We start from the raw sequence: 17272 nt of genomic DNA, 5'->3' as shown, positions 1-17272 counted from the left end.
TAAATGCTGATAAAATATAGTGTCGAGAATAAAACTACCTAAATGTACAGTGACAGTCAACGTGTCAGGATCCATTCGGGCCCACGAGGCGCCGAGAAGTCCGCGCTTTCCGCGCACGCACGCGTTTGTTTGGAAAAGCCTCGGTCGGAGCTCGGAGCGGGTGAACGCGTAACCACGCGCTCGTGCCACGCGGCGCGCGCGTGTGCGCGCATACATATACGTGTTACGAGCGTTACGACGAACCCGGGTGCATACGCCGTACGCGCGCGCGCGCGTGTATGCATGCGATAAGAGCCGCGTCGCGACGCGGCGCGTTATATCATCGTCTGTTGTGTGCGGCGTGATATTGTGATACGTCGCCTCCGGTTCCATCAGCCATTGAACCGTTCGCTCGCTCGCTCGCTCGCTCGCTCGTTCGCCCGCCTCAATTGCGCGGACTGCCAACAAATTGGAGCGGGCGACTAGCTCTCGCGGAGCGCGCGGACGGGCCGGAGGAATTCGCTCAAATTCGAGGGAGAGACCGGAGAGACGACGATCGCGAATCCTCTCGCGCGGTCATATTATCATCGTTTCTCGCGTCACGAGGAAGCTTCCGCGCTTTCTTACTCGCGAGCGATACGTTTAAAATGTATCCCGCCCGAAAACTCGGTCGTCGGTTTCTGCAAAGATCGCCTAAAGATTTGGAGGACGAATCGCGAGGAATTGCGCGCGAAGAAAACTCGCGAGCAACGCCGGAGGTTCGAGAGAGAGAGAGAGACGCGCGTAAATGCAGTTTGAAGGATCAGAACGCTTTCCCCCATCGAACAATCGTGCAATGTCTCGCAGGAATTTCTATTGTCCGCGCGTATAAAGGCCCTGGTAGATACGCAAACGATTAAATTGGAGCTAAACGCGGCGCGCGCGCTCGCGGGATTCCTCCCGGCCGTCTCTCGCACGCGACAGACCTGCAATCGATGCATTTACATGTCCTACTTACGTTATTTATCGTCGGCCGCGGGTGTCATAATCGCTGATCGCACATTTAAATACATTCTTAGTGCGCAGGGAACCGTCCGCGCCGCGCCGTCGCGTTTCGAAAATCGGCGATTCGCGCTCGCGGCTTCGTCGAGTCGCCTCGACGCTTCGCTCGCGAGCGCGCGAGCGAGGAAAGGACGAGAGGAGAGGAAAAGTATAAAAAATGCCAAGCGCGCGCAAATGCAGAGAGATATTTTCACGTCACGGACGCGATAACTCTCACGGAATCCTCGTCGTTCCGCAGAATCGCGACAATTCAAGCGCACTCACCTCTCGGTCGTCGTCGTCGTCGTTCGGCGTTTCGATGCAGGCGCGATCTCCCGCGCTGTCCCGCGCTGCGCGAATCCGCGTGAGGAATCTCCCCTGCGTCGCGGAACGAGAGAAACCGTAAACACGCACGCACGCACGCACGTGAGGCACGTAGGCAGAAACACGCGCGAAACCCGAAAGCGCACTTCGTCTTTCGAACGCGCGCGCGGAGCCGACGAGCGCGACAGCGAATCGCCGGAACGCCGTCCCGCAGATTGCCGCTTACCCGGCGGAGCGCGCGCTCTCCGCGAGCTCCCCTCGAGGCGACCGTGCCGCCCGCCGAGATGGCGCCAGCATCCCCGTTCCCGTCGGCGCGGCGTCGGCTTCGCGGAACGTCGCGGTCGCGTCGCGGCCGTCGCGGGATGACTGATCCGCGCTGATCCGCGCGACCGTCTGGACTCCGAGCGGATCCGAGCTTAATTAATATACCGTCGACTCTCGCGTACATTTACATGTCGTTATATGCACTCGCTATAGTGAGCGTAATAAACAAGTAAAAAATTAAAAACTTGAAAAATTTAAAAATTTAATAAAAAAGAAAATTGAGTAAAAATAGAAAACGCAACATAATCTAAGAATCAAAAGACTTCGCCCATAATCTAAGAATAATAAAAATTGGACCATAATCTAAGAATAATAAGAATTTGGTCATGATCTTGGAGTAATAATAATTAAGCCCATATGTTTGATGTAAATGGAGCAAAATAGCGGAACCTACAACTCTCTATTCATCTTTTAATCTAAAGAAAGAAACGGATTCCTATCGTTTTCCTTCTATTTCTTGAATTCGTTTTTTATTTTTCAATATTTCTATTCACATTCTTTAAATTAAATTTTTCTTTCTATTCCTTAATTAATTAAAAAATTTTTTCTTCATCCATGCGCAAAACTCGAAACTTAAATTTTTCTTGTTCCTGAATATACTTTATTCTATTTTACAAGTCTGAATTTTAGTTCTTTTTTATATACAGAAGGATTTTTAAATTAAATTAAAATTCTTTAATGTATCGGATAAAATCTCACGCACACACATACACACACAGGCATAAATGGTTTTTTCACGTTTCTCATGTAGTTATTTCAAGTAAAGGATAGCATCAGCTCTCTTTTTATATTGTTATATATTTTAATTACGCAAATTTCTATGAACGGAAATGATCATGATACATCACGGTAACATGTGTCGAAACGCCAGTTCAGTGTTCGAATTTATTGAGAACTTATAAATTAAACGAAGTATATAAACGCTAATTAACACCTAATTATATTTATATTGAAATTTGTACCTTCTTAGGTTAAAAACATCTATATACAGCGATACGGAGCGATGAGAAGTATCCTTCACGCCTGCAACACCGGCCTTTCGTGCTTGCCCTCTAACGAGTCGTTAACAGATGCATAACCAGTGCCACCCTGTAAAATAACGAAAATGGATATTATTGTCTGTGCCAATTATTTGTACACTGTATCTATATTACTTACCCTCTGTAGAGGGATGATATCAGACGGGGTCAATTTGGAATTATCTAGAGGGTTGATCCAATCCTTCTTTATTAACTTTTCTACACACTCCATCGTGACGACGTCGCCGCTGTAAATACAAGACATTTAAACAGTTAAGCAAGACGATGAAATCGATAACTTGCCACTGAAGCAAGGCAGAAGAATATTTCATTATTCTTACGTGGTTCTTATCACGGCACACGGAACGTTGTTGCCCAAAACGTCGTGCGTAATGGGGCACATGTATCGCGCCTGTTTGACGATAAGCGATCTCTTGTCATCCGGGTCCTGAACCACTGTGAATTTTATCGGAATCAGATCCTTGACTTTCAACGGCTTTCCACTGACGGGGCAATAAATGGTCTTGTCCGGCTTCTGTAAGGAGACTTCCTTCGCCCCCGGGGTCTTCGAGGGTATCCAGAAGCTCGGCAGCACCTTGTCCTCGCCGTTCTTCATGTTGGAGACCGACTCTCCGTCCGTCGTACTAGGCCCGCTCGACATGATGATTTTTTCACCCTTCAGAAAATTCTGCAACTTCTTCAGCTCCTCATTGGCCGTCTGTTCTTGCGACTGTTCCTATAATAAATACAGCAATGTAAGTATATCGACTGTTCAAGCTTTCTGATAATTTTAAAGCGCGCCCATAACCTCACCTCTTCCTTCTGCTTCTGCTTCTCGTATTCCTTCAGCTTCCTCGCATATTCCCTCTTTTTGGTCAGGATGTACTCCAATATCGCCTCTTTGTCGAACAGATAGCCGTCTTTCCTGCGACAACGGATCGTGGATCGTGAAACAGAGTGCGCGAATACGAAGCACAAGAACAAAAAATACGCGTCACACACAGTTCCTGAGATACTTACGTGATCACTGGATTCCTGCAGGGTTGCAGAGTCAGGCAACAGCAGTCGAAATCCTTGACGGAGTCCTTGCCCACTCGTTGAGTGTTGGTGCCATAACCTGACGCCGCGGCGTCCTTCTTCTTCTCGTGATACGTGTACACCGCGCCCGCGGTACAATTCCTCGCGTGCCGCGTCATCGCGATCGCGAAATTACGAAGCGATTCTTCTGCCCGAAGAAAATATCACTCGTATCTCTTCAACGTTCACCACGGAGCCAGTGCGGAGTGCGGAGCCGTCGGCGCCGTCAACAACGAGCTGAACGAGCAACAAGCGTCTCGAACTCGAAGTCTCGATTGTCTCGAACCAGCACGGCGTCGGCCATCTTGGGTCGCATCGATAGATCGCGCTCGGATTGGTCGGCGCGAACGGCAGCCATTGAAATTTGCCTCGTTTCTGTTACCGTCATTTTCAAATAGGTTAGGAGACTACAATGTAGCGTCTTCACGCTCCTAGAAATGCAACGTAATATTATTTCAGGCTATTCAAAATTTCATGGGACGATGGACACAGGACAATGGAGAAAGCGATGGAGGGCGACGGCCAAGCGTCCTTAATCCGTCGCAGACGCGATGCCATTTCTCTTTTATTACCATTATTTTCCGAATAAATTAAGAAATTGTTTAATGCAGCGTCACCCTGATTCCAGAAATTCGCGAGTAATATTTTTCTGCAAATTATCCAAAATTCTACGGAACGTGGAAATGATGTACGAGCGTCATTAATTTGCATAAAATTAATCGCAGACGCGATACCACTTCTCTTATTACCATTATTTTCCGAATAAATTAGGGAATTGTTTAATGCAGCGTCACCCTGATTCCAGAAATTCGCGAGTAACATTTTCCGCAAATTATCCAAAATTCTACGGAACGTGGAAATGATGTACGAGCGTCATTAATTTGCATAAAATTAATCGCAGACGCGATTATGTTACTTCTTTTGTTACTATTTTCGAACACATTAGAAAACAAATTGCAAGTTGCACTTCCTTTAAATTATTCAGAAATCTATTACGAAACGTGGATGGAAAATGATGAACAAGCGTTCTGTAGATTGCGTCACATCTATCGCAAACGCGATGCCACTTCTCGTTTTGTTACCGTTATTTTCGAGTACTTTAGATTATTCGGAAACTGTATAAATGTATTTTGCATCTATTACAGGCACGATTACGTCATTTCTCGTTTTAATACAGCCATTTTCGAATAAATTAAGAAACTGTTCAATGTAGCGTTGCCCCGCTTCTAAAAATTTGCAAGTAACATCATGTCCCGAGTTCTAACAATAAGTATAGAACGCGATGGAAAAGCGTCGAACAAGCGTCCTTAATTTACATCACATCTATCGCAAACGCAATTATGTTACTTCTCGTTTTGTTACCGTCATCCTCGAACAGATTAAGTAATTATTTAATGTAACGGCACTTTGTTTCTAGAAATTTGTAGGTAAATGTTTCTGTTAAACAATACTATCCCGACAATTCTAAATGATTGAACGAGCACTTTTGATTTATACATACATCTATCGCAGTCATGCTAGAGATTAGATAAAATAACAAGATAAAATAAATTTGATATAAAATAAATTCTTGGAAAAAAAAACAAACGCTTGAGATTCCTTTAACACCTTTCTTTTATCACAATTTCTGTACAGTCCTTTATTTGAGATGTCACAGCTTTCCAAGTAAAAAAATACGTGCTTTTATTTACAAGATCGAGTCGGCAAACATAATAAGGAGACAACTCCCTCTCGTCGATGGGGAAAAACGAGCACTCGTGCACGATTACAAAAAAAAAAAAAAAAAACGTTACAGTCACACGAACCGTTCAATATTCAACGGCGGAAAGTACCAGAACGAACCGGGGGACACTACGAGCGACCCTGGTCGCTCATGAACAATTCATTTCTTTTTCCTGTCGCCGTCGTCCTCGCTTCCGGACGAGCTGTCGTCGTTCCTCCTGCGCTTCTTGCGTTTCTTGCGCTTGGAGCTGCTCTTCTTCCTCTTCTTCGCCTTCTTGCGCTTCTTCTCCTCCTCGCTGGACGACGACGACGACGACGATGACGACGATGACGATGACTCGGAATCGGATGACTCGCTGTCGGTGCTCTCCGAGCTCTCGCGTTTCCTCTTGCGCTTCTTCCTGGTTTTCTTCTCCCGGCGCTTCTTCCTCGCCTCCCGCAGCTTCTTCCGCAGCTCGCGTTCGCGCAGCTCCGTCAACGGGGTGACGTAATTCTCGTCGCTGTCCGAGCTCGTGCTGCTCACGTCCAGCACGATCTCCTTGTTGGGATCGATCTTGATGAAGTTGCGGCACTGATAGGTTAAGTGCCCGGCGTAGCCGCACTTCTTGCAGGCCGGTCGCACCTGCTCCTTGCTCTGCGGTATCAGCCGCGAAAGGACGCCGGCGGGGTCCATGATTCCGCGCCGCCGCCGACGGCTCGCGAACGGGCGAGCCTAAAGCCTCAGACGGGACTGAATCCCGAGGACGACGCCGCGAGAAAATCTCCGGGAAATGACCGAGTAAAACGAGATAACTCCGAGTTAATGGCTCGTCAATGAGCCTTTAGCCTCCAGAAACGAAATCTCGAACATCACGGTTTACATTAGTGTTAGAGAGTCGTTATTGTAAGAATCGATTGTCTACACCCGCGTTTGCGTGAGGAAATCTCGAAGGCGGTCCTCGATAAATTGAGAGAGCCGATCGATCGGTAAATAAAAAGCGTTTTTCCCGTTTCTCAACACGTGGGAAACGCTCGCGCGTCTAAAATCATTTGGCGAAAGGGCCAGGAAGGGCTCGGAGAAACGTCGATCGCGTCGCCACGTGACACACACACACGCGACGCGCCACACACGCATACGCGAAGCGCGCGCGTCATCCCGTTGCGCTTCAAGAGTTCAAGAGCGCGTGCGACGCTTCTAGATCTCCGGAGAGCGTGACGTCGCTTCCGGCGACCACGCGAGTCGCGCGAGCGAGACCGGCCGGCCGAGCCGGGCGGGCGCGTTCCGCTCGCGGAATCCCGCGCCTCCCGACGCGTCCGGCTCCCCGACGATTTTTCCCGCGCGACCCGACCCACGGAATCCGCGGCAAACCCGCTCGACGCCGCGCGCGAGGAGCGCGCTTGATAGAAGGTTCTGGAAACGGGCGGGCTTCCGCCTTCGAGCGCCTTCTAGAATATTCGGCGCTCGATAAAAACCGACGCTGCGCGCCGCTGCCGAATACTCGTCAAAGTGACCGCGTGCCGAACGGATCGTCGCTCGCCGTTGATTCGATCGTCCTCTGCGCTCCCGCGCGTACCGTGCCCCAATTCAGAGAGCGTGCGCTCTGCTGTTACGTGCATTCGACGATTTTGCCCTCGCGAATCCGCATCTCGTGCTGATTTCATTTAATCCCGAGGGAAGATGCCCGAGGACGTGAGCATGTCGGACGCCGGCGAGGTGGAGACCTTCGCCTTCCAGGCGGAGATCGCGCAGTTGATGAGCCTGATCATCAACACCTTCTACTCGAACAAGGAGATCTTCATCCGAGAACTCATCTCCAACTCGTCCGACGTGAGTGGCTTTGTGGTTAATTACGGGAAAAAAATTCGCCCACGCCGTCGCGCCCCTCGTGGCTTTAGCGTCCATTTGCTCGACGTTATTTCGATTCCCACGCGAGTTAACCTGTTAATTTTGTACATTTTAATATTTCTGAATATATTTTACATTTTTTTTTTTATCGAACTTTAGTGAATTTTTTTATTTGCATGTTACTACGTTTACGCGAGCGTTACTTCTGTAGTAACTTACGATAATTCACTCGTTTACGCGGAGTAAATTATCGTAAGTTACTACAAAATCCCGTTTACGCGAAGGAATTATCGTAAGTTACTACAGAAGTAACGCTCGCGTAAACGTAGTATGTGATATATAACGTTATTAAACTTTCCTCTTTGTTACACTTGCAAATCTGGAAATCGTGATTAGAAAATTGTGTAAATTTAAATGAGCGACGAAAAACTGACGAATCTTTTGATTTCTGTCTAGGCGTTGGACAAAATTAGGTATGAATCTCTCACAGACGCATCCAAGCTGGATACGTGCAAGGAACTGTTCATTAAGATCGTTCCGAACAAGAACGACCGCACCCTGACGATCCTCGACTCGTAAGTATTAATCTTTCATAGAAATATATGCATGTGACACATAATAATATAACAGTTTTCTTTAAATTCAATTTTCTTTCTTTTATTTTTACAGTGGCATTGGCATGACCAAAGCCGATCTTGTAAATAACCTGGGTACCATCGCCAAGTCGGGAACGAAGGCGTTCATGGAAGCTCTGCAGGCAGGCGCCGACATCTCCATGATCGGACAGTTCGGTGTAGGTTTCTACTCGGCGTATCTCGTGGCCGACAAGGTTGTCGTCATCTCCAAGCACAACGACGACGAGCAGTACTTGTGGGAGTCTGCCGCCGGTGGTTCGTTCACGGTTCGTCCCGACAATGGTGAACCGATCGGACGGGGCACCAAGATTATCCTGCACATCAAGGAGGATCAGACGGAGTATCTGGAGGAGGCCAAGATCAAAGAGATCGTGAAGAAGCACTCTCAGTTCATCGGCTATCCCATCAAGCTCGTCGTCGAGAAGGAACGTGACAAGGAACTGAGCGAGGACGAGGAGGAGGAGCCCGCCGCGAAGGAGGCAGAGACAGAGGACGAGAAGCCCAAGATCGAGGATGTTGGCGAGGATGAGGATGAGGATAAGCCTAAGGAAGAGAAGAAAAAGAAGAAGAAGACCATCAAGGAGAAATACACTGAAGATGAGGAATTGAACAAGACGAAACCGATCTGGACGAGAAATCCGGATGATATCACGCAGGAGGAATACGGCGAATTTTACAAGAGCTTGACCAACGATTGGGAGGATCATTTGGCTGTGAAACACTTCTCCGTGGAGGGACAGTTGGAATTCAGAGCGCTGCTGTTCATCCCGCGTCGCGCACCCTTCGACCTGTTCGAGAACAAGAAGCGAAAGAACAATATTAAATTGTACGTGCGTCGAGTCTTCATCATGGACAACTGCGAGGACCTGATTCCAGAATACCTGAATTTCATCAAGGGTGTCGTGGACAGCGAGGATCTGCCTCTTAACATCTCTCGTGAGATGCTGCAACAGAACAAGATTCTGAAAGTCATCAGGAAGAATCTCGTCAAGAAGTGCCTGGAGCTCTTCGAGGAATTAGCAGAGGACAAGGAGAACTATAAGAAATGCTACGAACAATTCAGCAAGAATCTTAAATTGGGTATCCACGAGGACAGCCAGAACAGGAAGAAGCTCTCGGAGTTGCTGCGCTATCACACGTCCGCGTCCGGTGACGAGCTGTGTTCGCTTAAAGATTACGTTGGTAGAATGAAGGAGAGCCAGAAACACATCTACTACATCACCGGCGAGAGCAAGGATCAGGTAGCCAACAGTTCGTTCGTGGAGCGCGTGAAGAAGCGCGGCTTCGAAGTCGTGTACATGACCGAGCCCATCGACGAGTACGTCGTCCAGCAACTGAAGGAATTCGACGGAAAGCAGCTGGTGTCCGTTACGAAGGAGGGCCTGGAATTGCCGGAGGACGAGGACGAGAAGAAGAAGCGCGAGGAGGACAAGACCAAGTTCGAGAACCTCTGCAAAGTTATGAAGGATATCCTGGACAAGAAGGTGGAAAAGGTGGTGGTGTCCAACAGGCTGGTCGACTCTCCTTGCTGTATCGTCACGTCGCAGTACGGCTGGACGGCGAACATGGAGAGAATTATGAAGGCGCAGGCGCTTCGAGACACGTCCACCATGGGATACATGGCTGCGAAGAAGCACCTTGAGATCAATCCCGATCACCCCATCATGGAGAACCTGAGGCAGAAGGCCGAGGCCGACAAGCACGACAAATCGGTCAAGGATCTAGTCATGTTGCTCTTCGAGACCGCCCTCCTGTCGTCCGGCTTCGCGCTCGAGGACCCGCAGGTGCACGCGTCCAGAATATACAGGATGATCAAGCTCGGCCTGGGCTTCGACGACGAGGAGACGTCGAACGCCGAGGACGAGAAGATGGAGATGGAAGTGCCGACGTTGGAGGGTGACTCGGAAGAGGCGTCGAGGATGGAGGAAGTAGATTAAAGCTCCGAATTAAACCAATTACAATAAGACTCGTTCAATATAAATCTCGAATCCAAAGACTTTCTTAGATCCGTTTGAAAAGCGACAGAGAGAGACTGTTTTTAATTTGAATGTTCGAGCGGCTCTTGTGTTCCTCGTTTTTTCAAGTGTCTACAGAATTACGTGTCACGTTCAGTGGGGATGCGCCGATTTCTGTATTTAACTTTACGGAATAGTTTTTTTCTAGATAGGAATGAGATGTCTCCGCACACGATTCTGTTGACAAGCAGGGTAGCTCGCCAACATTTGATTTCGTTGAAATGTTCATTCTTTTTTACATTTTACATGTCGCTTCTTTCATCTCGCATTAACATTTTTTTCTTTTGTACTTTTGCGTGTTTTATGTTCACACACTTACATCATTCCATCATCGAGTATCTTAAATTAATTGTAGAATAAAGATGTAAACATTGTGCGCAATAAAACAATAGTAATCTTATTTCGACCGATCTCAGTGTCTTTCCTCCAGATATTCCTGCTAATCTCCTGCTTGATCTCAAGAAATTTATAATTTACTCTGTAATCTCTAAGAAAGAATGCTTTAAATAATGTTTGGTAAAAGTATCAAAACTAACCGAACAACTTGGAATATTTTTCATGTATTTTTCTAATGATGAGATATTTAAAAAACGTAAAAAGTAATTGAATAACTTATAATTGCTCATAATATTCTTGATGCGTTTTTCTAAGACTGTATTCACTTCGACTTTTCATTGATGAATGATGAAATATTAATAAAGTGATTATCTTATTCAAATATTAATCGTTTGTCGGTCTTCAGTATTACTCTGAAGTAAACAATAAATTTTAATACATAAATTTAATCAATTCAACGATAAGTTTGGAGCAGATTCCAGTGAAAATATTCTCGCTGATTCCAAACTATTTTCATTAATTAAACCTAAGATAAAAATTAATTATGTAAGATTATATAATTATATATCTATGATATAATTATGTCATATTAACATCTAAATTCTAGAAAACATATCGATACATTTTGGGGCGATAATCCGTGTCTAGACCTAACTTGACCTCGCGTGAGTGTGCTCTTTCCCGAGGGCACCCCAAGGCGCACCCTCCATTCGCACCAGCTGCACTTGGAAGTGCACGCGTGGGCTTCGACCGGGGAAAGTAGGGAGGGAAGAAGATTACCGACGGTGGGCAGGTGCAAAGACTGCAAAGGTGCCAAAACGAACGGACCTCCCGGCGCAATTTCTCGGACAAGCCGGCCGTTCTCGTGCGCGCGCCAGCTCGAAGACGGAGCATAGAGTGCGACACCGTGTCGCGCGGCGTGTTGTCGCGTGTTGCCACATCACCACCGAGCCCAAGCGAATTTCGAAGCGTGTCCCTCGCGGTGTGTAGATCGCGCTCGCGCCGATCGGCACTATCTCGGCAAGCCACCTCGTCACTCTCGTCAGAGCCGCGATATACGTGGAAAGGAAGGACGTGACTGCGTGAGGGCCGTGGGCCGCCGCCTGTCTCTCTCTGCACCGCGTTCGCGCCAGGCAACATGACGACTCGTCACCACTGAGCCCGCAGCCCGCAGCCCGCCTCGCGTGAGAGACTCATTCCTTTTTCCCCCCGCGACGCGGCCACGAGGAGCGACAAATCGCGGAGTCACGAGCGCAGCTGCTACCGAACCCTCGACCCTCGAGAGCGTACCGACTTGTCGATCGCGCACCGATTTTCCCGTCCGAGGGCTTGTCACGCGGCATCATGAGCGCACCCCAGGCACCAGTGAAACTGCGGAACGGGGTGGTGAAGCAGGTGAGAAGATCCCGTCTCTCGCACGGCGATACATTCGTCGCTATTTTGCGCCGCGTCGACACGCAGTTGATCCCCTGCCCGCCCGCCCAGCTGGCAGGAATTACGCCGTGGAACATATGGCTGCGGCCTGGAGCATCGTCGCCGCAGCGGCCGGCCACATGCTTCCCAGCATCCTTTAGATATTTGCCGCATTAATGAGAATGTTCTTACTGCCCTCTCGCCTTTTAATTTGTCCCTCGTCGAGCGACGAAAGTTCTATGAAAGATATCAGCAATTGCATAATTGATATTCTAATATGAGATATGATACAATGCTGGATACTTTAAGTTTACTCACGCTGTAAAATTTTAATCCTAAAGGTGACGTCGGGAGATACCGTTGTCATCCGTGGACAGCCTATGGGCGGTCCTCCACCTGAAGTAACAATCACTCTATGCAACGTTACTGCTCCAAAATTGGAACGTTGGAAAGGAAGGTACATAGAATTGTATATTCATGTTATACGAAACTGTTGCTTATAAGATTTTTTTCTTAATTACTTTATAATTTTTGAAGTGAGAACAGATTTGTACAAGTTTATAAGCAATAATTTAATTACAAAGTCGAATAATAATTTACGCACTTGTAGCATGGATGAGAGCAAAGATGAACCGTACGCTTGGGAAGCAAGGGAGTTCCTACGCCGAAAGTTGATTGGTCAAGACGTCACTTTTGCTACTGAAAAGTCTGTCAATACTGCCAGAACGTATGGAACCGTCTGGTTAGGAAAAGGTATATTATTTGTCGTTCGCGGACAGCCGTGCGTTCTGCTAGAATCTGAAAACTGAATTCTCGTATTTAATTGCGATTGTCATGCAGACAGGAATGGCGAGAACGTGATCGAAACTTTGGTGTCCGAGGGTCTGGTGAACGTTAAGAAGGATAACCGCAATCCTACGGTCGAGCAGCAACGATTGATCGAACTGGAGAACATCGCGAAAGTCGCGAAGAAAGGGAAATGGTCGGATTCGCCGGCCTCCGAGCACATAAGGGACGTCAAATGGACCGTCGATGATCCCCGAAAGTTGGTTGAGAAATTCGGCAAGAAACCGATCAAGGCGGTGATCGAATTTGTCTTCGACGGCTCCACCGTGAAGGCTTTCCTCTTACCCGATTTCTACAATATAACGCTGATGATCTCGGGCGTTCGCTGTCCTGGCTGGCCGAATGGACGTCGCGAGAATTCCGTCGGCGATCCTTATGCGGATGAGGCTAGATATTTCGTGGAATCGCGACTCTTACATAGGGACGTCGAAATAGTGTTGGAGTCGGTCAACAATAATAACTTCATTGGCAGCATTATTCACCCTAAGGGTAAGTTCGTGGCGCGTTAAACATTTGGCAATCGAGTGTTTATATACGCTAAATTATGTATAATAAACGTCAATGTTTTTCTCGTTTGCATTAGGAAACATCGCCGAAATTCTGCTGAGCGAGGGTTTCGCGAAATGCCAGGATTGGTCGATCAGCAACAGTAGAGCCGGCGCGGAAAAGTTGTACCTCGCCGAGAAAGTGGCGAAGGAGGCGCGTTTGCGCCTGTGGAAAGACTACAAACCGTCCGGACCGCAGATCGAGTTCACCGGCACTGTCGTGGAAATTGTCAACGCGGACGCGCTCATTATCCGAACGCAGAACGGGGAGAACAAGAAAGTATTTCTGAGCAGTATTCGACCGCCTACCCGTGAGAAGAAAAATATCGAGGACAGCAACAATACGTCTCGAAAAGATTTCAGACCTCTCTACGATATACCGTGGATGCTGGAGGCGCGAGAATTTTTGCGCGAGAAATTCATCAGGAAGAACGTAAAAGTGGTGGTCGATTATACGCAGCCGGCTAGGGATAATTTTCCGGAGAAGCTATGCTGCACCGTGACCTGCGGCAAAACGTAAGTGTAAATCGATCTCTATAACGTCTGTTCGCTTTTTAATAAATTTGCACTAAGAATTATCAATGTTTGATAATATTTTATCTTATCATGCCAACAGAAATATCGCAGAGGCACTAGTCGGCCGAGGTCTTGCGCGAGTGATCAAGTACAGGCAGAACGATGATCAGCGTTCCTCTCATTACAATCTCTTGCAAGTGGCTGAGAGCAAAGCGGAAAAATCGCAGCACGGGCTGCACGCGAAGAAAGACATTCCAGTTCACAGAATAGTGGATCTCTCGAACGATCCATCGAAGGCAAAAGCGTTCTTGACGTCGCTCAAACGAGCGCAGGGAATCAGAGCGGTCGTCGAGTTCGTGACGAGCGGCTCGCGACTGAAACTCTACCTTCCCAAGGAAGATTACGTTATCACGTTCGTGCTGGCTGGAATAAGAACTCCGCGTTGTCAGAGAACATTGCCCGGCGGTGGAGTGGTGAAAGCCGACGAATACGGCGAGAAAGCTCTCGCCTTCACTAAGGAGCACTGTTTCCAACGAGACGTGGAGATCAAGATCGAGAATACAGAGACGAAATTGAGCGGTTTCATTGGCTGGTTGACAGTAAACGATGTCAATATGTCTGTCGCTCTGGTCGAAGAAGGTCTGGCTGAGGTTGTGAATTTTCCGGACTCTGGAGAACTCACGAGAACTCTTAAAGCCGCGGAGGAACGTGCAAAAACAAAAAAGCTAAATGTGAGTAAATGTGCTTAATTACTGAATAATATATTTTATTAAAGAAACTTATAAATATGACTTACGTCGTAGATCTGGAAGAATCGCGTGGAAGCACCAGTGGAGACCGACAAGATCGTGGACGAGAAGGAAGGGCAGGAGCGGAAGATCGATTACCAAAAGGTTGTGATTGCCGAAGTTACCGACGATCTTCATTTCTATGCCCAGTTCGTCGATCAGGGCACCTTGTTGGAGAATATGCTTCTGCAATTACGCCAGGAGTTGGCTACCAATCCGCCGCTTCCTGGCGCCTACAAGCCGACCAGGGGAGATCTGGCGGTCGCGAAATTCAGCGGTGACGATCAGTGGTATCGCGTGAAGACGGAGAAGGTTTCCGGTACCAATGTCAGTGTTTTCTACATCGATTACGGCAACAGGGAGACCCTAAACGTTACGCGAGTCGCCGATCTGCCCGCGCGTTTCGCGACCGACAAGCCGTACGCCCACGAATACGCGCTTGCGTGCGTGACCCTCCCGAGCGACGTAAGTGACAACTCATTTTCTCTGAAAATAAATCAACGAAAATACATCTCAAAGCAAACGTTTGTTGATGATATTTTTGCAGACGGATGACAAGAGAGCGGCGGTCGACGCATTTAAGGAAGAAGTATTGGATAAAATTCTGCTCTTAAATGTCGAATACAAATTAAGCAATAACATAACTGCCGCAACACTGGTGCATCCCAATACAAACGAAGATATCGGAAAGGGTCTCATTTTCGACGGATTCTTGCATGTTCAAAAGCATCGAGACAGGAGACTCACTAAATTGGTTAGTCTCTACTGTAATAATCTCCTGCGATCAAATTTCTTCTATTTTATTGAAACGTGGATTCTCAAACCCATTTTTATCACCATTACCACTGGTCATCTTATACTTCTTCGCTCACAACCTTTAATTTTCCAATCAACCTTTTGTAAAACCGAGGCGTATAGGGTGAAGGTTGAATCCAATAGGTTGACCTCCATCTGCCGAATCGATCGTTTTCACGCGAAGTCACACATCATTTCTGCAATGAAGTTTATTATATTTATCATGCGTGTGTTAATTATTTGCAGCTCGAGGAATACAAGAAAGCCGAGGAGGACGCAAAGCACAATCATCGCAATATCTGGATGTACGGGGACGTAAGGCCGGAAGACGATGACAAGGAATTCGGGTTGTAATTCGTATAAATGCTCAATAATGTGGGATAAGCATTGTTAATCTGGGGAAAAAGAAAAGACAGATCGTGTTATTAAAAAAAAATCACGTAATAAGCAACAAAATATACGATTCTATGTATGCTACATAGGTAAAAAATAACAATGATGAATGTCGATATGAGAGTTACATGTCTCAATGCAATTATATATCTCAATATATAAAAAGATAATTGTACATAACGATTTTAATAATTTCTGTAATGCAGTGAACAAAGTGCGCATGCTGATAGTCCTTGAACGGGACTACGCAGCGATTGGCATCACATGTATTCTCATCGACATGAGCATTTGTTATTAATTCGGTGCCACAAATACAAATTGTTTGAAAACCTGATGTTTTCAATCCGGTATGAAATCTTCAATGTGCAATTCAACGCGTTAGATACATTCAATCATGTTAGATACATTAATTGCTATTCCTATGCATAAACAGTAATCATGTTTAACTCATGTACGCGTTAGTCTTTTCAAGTTTTTATATGCAAGGATTGATCATGTAGCCGTAGAATTTATAACCGCAGATTTAATCTGACGCTGTTAAACCGCGATACGGAAAATTCATATCAACAGAATAGTATTTTCAATTAAAACGACATTGGCTCATTTGAGAAATACATTTTTCAACTTTTTAAAGTGGCACATATGTGCGCGCGCGCGCGCGTGCACGAATTCAGCATAATATAAATGGGGGATATATGGAGTAATAATAATGTGAAGGAAGATACTGTAAAATTTATACTGTCTTTCTCTTGCCAGCTCTTTCCGGATAAATTTCACGTTATTCATGTACGTTATATGCATAAACGAGTTTGATATTAATGTACTTACAACAAATTATTTATGCACAGTTGTCCTACAAATCAGTCCTACAAATTGCAGTACAAGAAATTAAAATTTAAATGTTCAAAATATATTTACGATAAACAAATGTTATCTACTGTGTGTTCGGGAGAAGTAACTCGCAATTTTCTGTGGTACAAAGAATAGAGGTAGATTCTATGCACTACAGAAACAAGCTTTTATGTTTATTTTTTATCAGAATTATTATGCATATATACTATATTATAGCGTACTTTTAATTTATATCACCTTTAACCACGCTGGGAATAATTTTCTAATTTTTTTTTTAGACACTTTGTGATGATTAACTTTTATTTGTGATATTTTATTCGCGTTATCACGTTATCACGTTAACGTTATCATTGACTTTACTTTGTAAATAAAATCCTGTTGGATGTTTGATATACCGTACACACTGTAGGATCAGAAAAAGGAAAAGAAAGGCTTGTTTAAATTATGTTAAGAGTATTACGATTCTTTTAAAGATCCACAAGATATACAGGACTTTCTGTTATTGATATACTTGACTCCTTTACATTACTGTTATACGTAGCGATAATACTTTATATTTCGAATATTTTTCTCTTTCTGCAGTAAAATAGAATATATTGAATAAACACAGAGAGAGAGTATCGTAACTATGTTGTAGAAATGTCTGAAGCAATGATCAAGAATAAATGCAAGAGGAATGTTGTCCAATATGTTAAACTAAAATTTGTCGCACCTTGCGTCGCTGTTCCAACAATGAAGATATGTTTTAAAAATTCAGTGCACGTTTCTTGTGAATCTTTACCTTAAATTAACATCCATTTCTCCCTAAGTTGCGATCAGTATTTCGTCGTTGATACGTAATGAATAGT

General features: G+C 45.9%; 5 protein-coding genes across 5 annotated transcripts in view; 2 read left to right on the top strand and 3 right to left on the bottom strand.

Moving 5' to 3' along the window:
* The window catches only part of Cyc (basic helix-loop-helix ARNT-like protein cyc), a 32711-nt gene extending 30977 nt beyond the window's left edge, over positions 1-1734 (bottom strand). Inside the window, exon 1 of the mRNA XM_071710542.1 lies at positions 1285-1734. The gene's annotated coding sequence lies outside the window, so the exon portion shown is untranslated. The remainder of the gene's footprint in view (positions 1-1284) is intronic.
* Positions 1735-2425: 691 nt separating this feature from the next.
* On the bottom strand, positions 2426-5187 carry LOC139774964 (nitric oxide synthase-interacting protein homolog). The gene is made up of 5 exons (XM_071710561.1): positions 3687-5187; positions 3480-3591; positions 3008-3402; positions 2806-2914; positions 2426-2736 (listed from the first exon to the last, which is right to left on the bottom strand). Exons 1-5 carry the CDS (start codon positions 3860-3862, stop codon positions 2665-2667), a joined length of 864 nt encoding a protein of 287 aa, XP_071566662.1. The 5' UTR covers positions 3863-5187; the 3' UTR covers positions 2426-2664.
* Positions 5188-5339: 152 nt separating this feature from the next.
* Positions 5340-6637, bottom strand: LOC139774968 (uncharacterized). The gene has a single exon (XM_071710566.1). It carries the CDS (start codon positions 6136-6138, stop codon positions 5626-5628), a length of 513 nt encoding a protein of 170 aa, XP_071566667.1. The 5' UTR covers positions 6139-6637; the 3' UTR covers positions 5340-5625.
* A 291-nt stretch (positions 6638-6928) lies between these two features.
* Hsp90 (heat shock protein 90) lies at positions 6929-10340 on the top strand. Its single transcript, XM_071710537.1, has 3 exons — positions 6929-7272; positions 7747-7865; positions 7960-10340. Exons 1-3 carry the CDS (start codon positions 7123-7125, stop codon positions 9860-9862), a joined length of 2172 nt encoding a protein of 723 aa, XP_071566638.1. The 5' UTR covers positions 6929-7122; the 3' UTR covers positions 9863-10340.
* A 708-nt stretch (positions 10341-11048) lies between these two features.
* Positions 11049-17180, top strand: Tudor-sn (staphylococcal nuclease domain-containing protein 1). Its single transcript, XM_071710536.1, has 9 exons — positions 11049-11671; positions 12031-12146; positions 12300-12442; positions 12530-13024; positions 13119-13596; positions 13697-14327; positions 14400-14849; positions 14932-15138; positions 15426-17180. Exons 1-9 carry the CDS (start codon positions 11621-11623, stop codon positions 15531-15533), a joined length of 2679 nt encoding a protein of 892 aa, XP_071566637.1. The 5' UTR covers positions 11049-11620; the 3' UTR covers positions 15534-17180.
* The last annotated feature ends 92 nt before the right edge of the window (positions 17181-17272 follow it).

The sequence above is a fragment of the Temnothorax nylanderi genome, unplaced genomic scaffold (genome assembly GCF_030848795.1).
Source record: "Temnothorax nylanderi isolate EJ_2023f unplaced genomic scaffold, tnyl_v1.0 TNYL_tig0090_pilon, whole genome shotgun sequence".
In the NCBI taxonomy this organism is placed as follows: Eukaryota; Metazoa; Arthropoda; class Insecta; order Hymenoptera; family Formicidae; genus Temnothorax; species Temnothorax nylanderi.
Note: the sequence above shows the minus strand (reverse complement) of the source record. Positions and strands in the feature narration are given on the sequence as shown.

What these genes read in the sequence shown, in the direction of transcription:
- LOC139774964 (XM_071710561.1), bottom strand. Translation starts at nt 3,862, where the DNA reads ATGACGCGGCACGCGAGGAATTGTACCGCGGGCGCGGTGTACACGTAT. An exon ending in TGTGCCGTGATAAGAACCAC is followed by an intron (nt 2,915 to 3,007) that starts GTAAGAATAATG and finishes TTGTATTTACAG; the next exon opens with CGGCGACGTCGTCACGATGG. An exon ending in ATATCATCCCTCTACAGAGG is followed by an intron (nt 2,737 to 2,805) that starts GTAAGTAATATA and finishes GTTATTTTACAG; the next exon opens with GGTGGCACTGGTTATGCATC.
- Tudor-sn (XM_071710536.1), top strand. Translation starts at nt 11,621, where the DNA reads ATGAGCGCACCCCAGGCACCAGTGAAACTGCGGAACGGGGTGGTGAAG. An exon ending in TTGGAACGTTGGAAAGGAAG is followed by an intron (nt 12,147 to 12,299) that starts GTACATAGAATT and finishes ACGCACTTGTAG; the next exon opens with CATGGATGAGAGCAAAGATG. An exon ending in ACAGGAGACTCACTAAATTG is followed by an intron (nt 15,139 to 15,425) that starts GTTAGTCTCTAC and finishes AATTATTTGCAG; the next exon opens with CTCGAGGAATACAAGAAAGC.
- LOC139774968 (XM_071710566.1), bottom strand. Translation starts at nt 6,138, where the DNA reads ATGGACCCCGCCGGCGTCCTTTCGCGGCTGATACCGCAGAGCAAGGAG.
- Hsp90 (XM_071710537.1), top strand. Translation starts at nt 7,123, where the DNA reads ATGCCCGAGGACGTGAGCATGTCGGACGCCGGCGAGGTGGAGACCTTC. An exon ending in TCATCTCCAACTCGTCCGAC is followed by an intron (nt 7,273 to 7,746) that starts GTGAGTGGCTTT and finishes ATTTCTGTCTAG; the next exon opens with GCGTTGGACAAAATTAGGTA. An exon ending in ACCCTGACGATCCTCGACTC is followed by an intron (nt 7,866 to 7,959) that starts GTAAGTATTAAT and finishes TTATTTTTACAG; the next exon opens with TGGCATTGGCATGACCAAAG.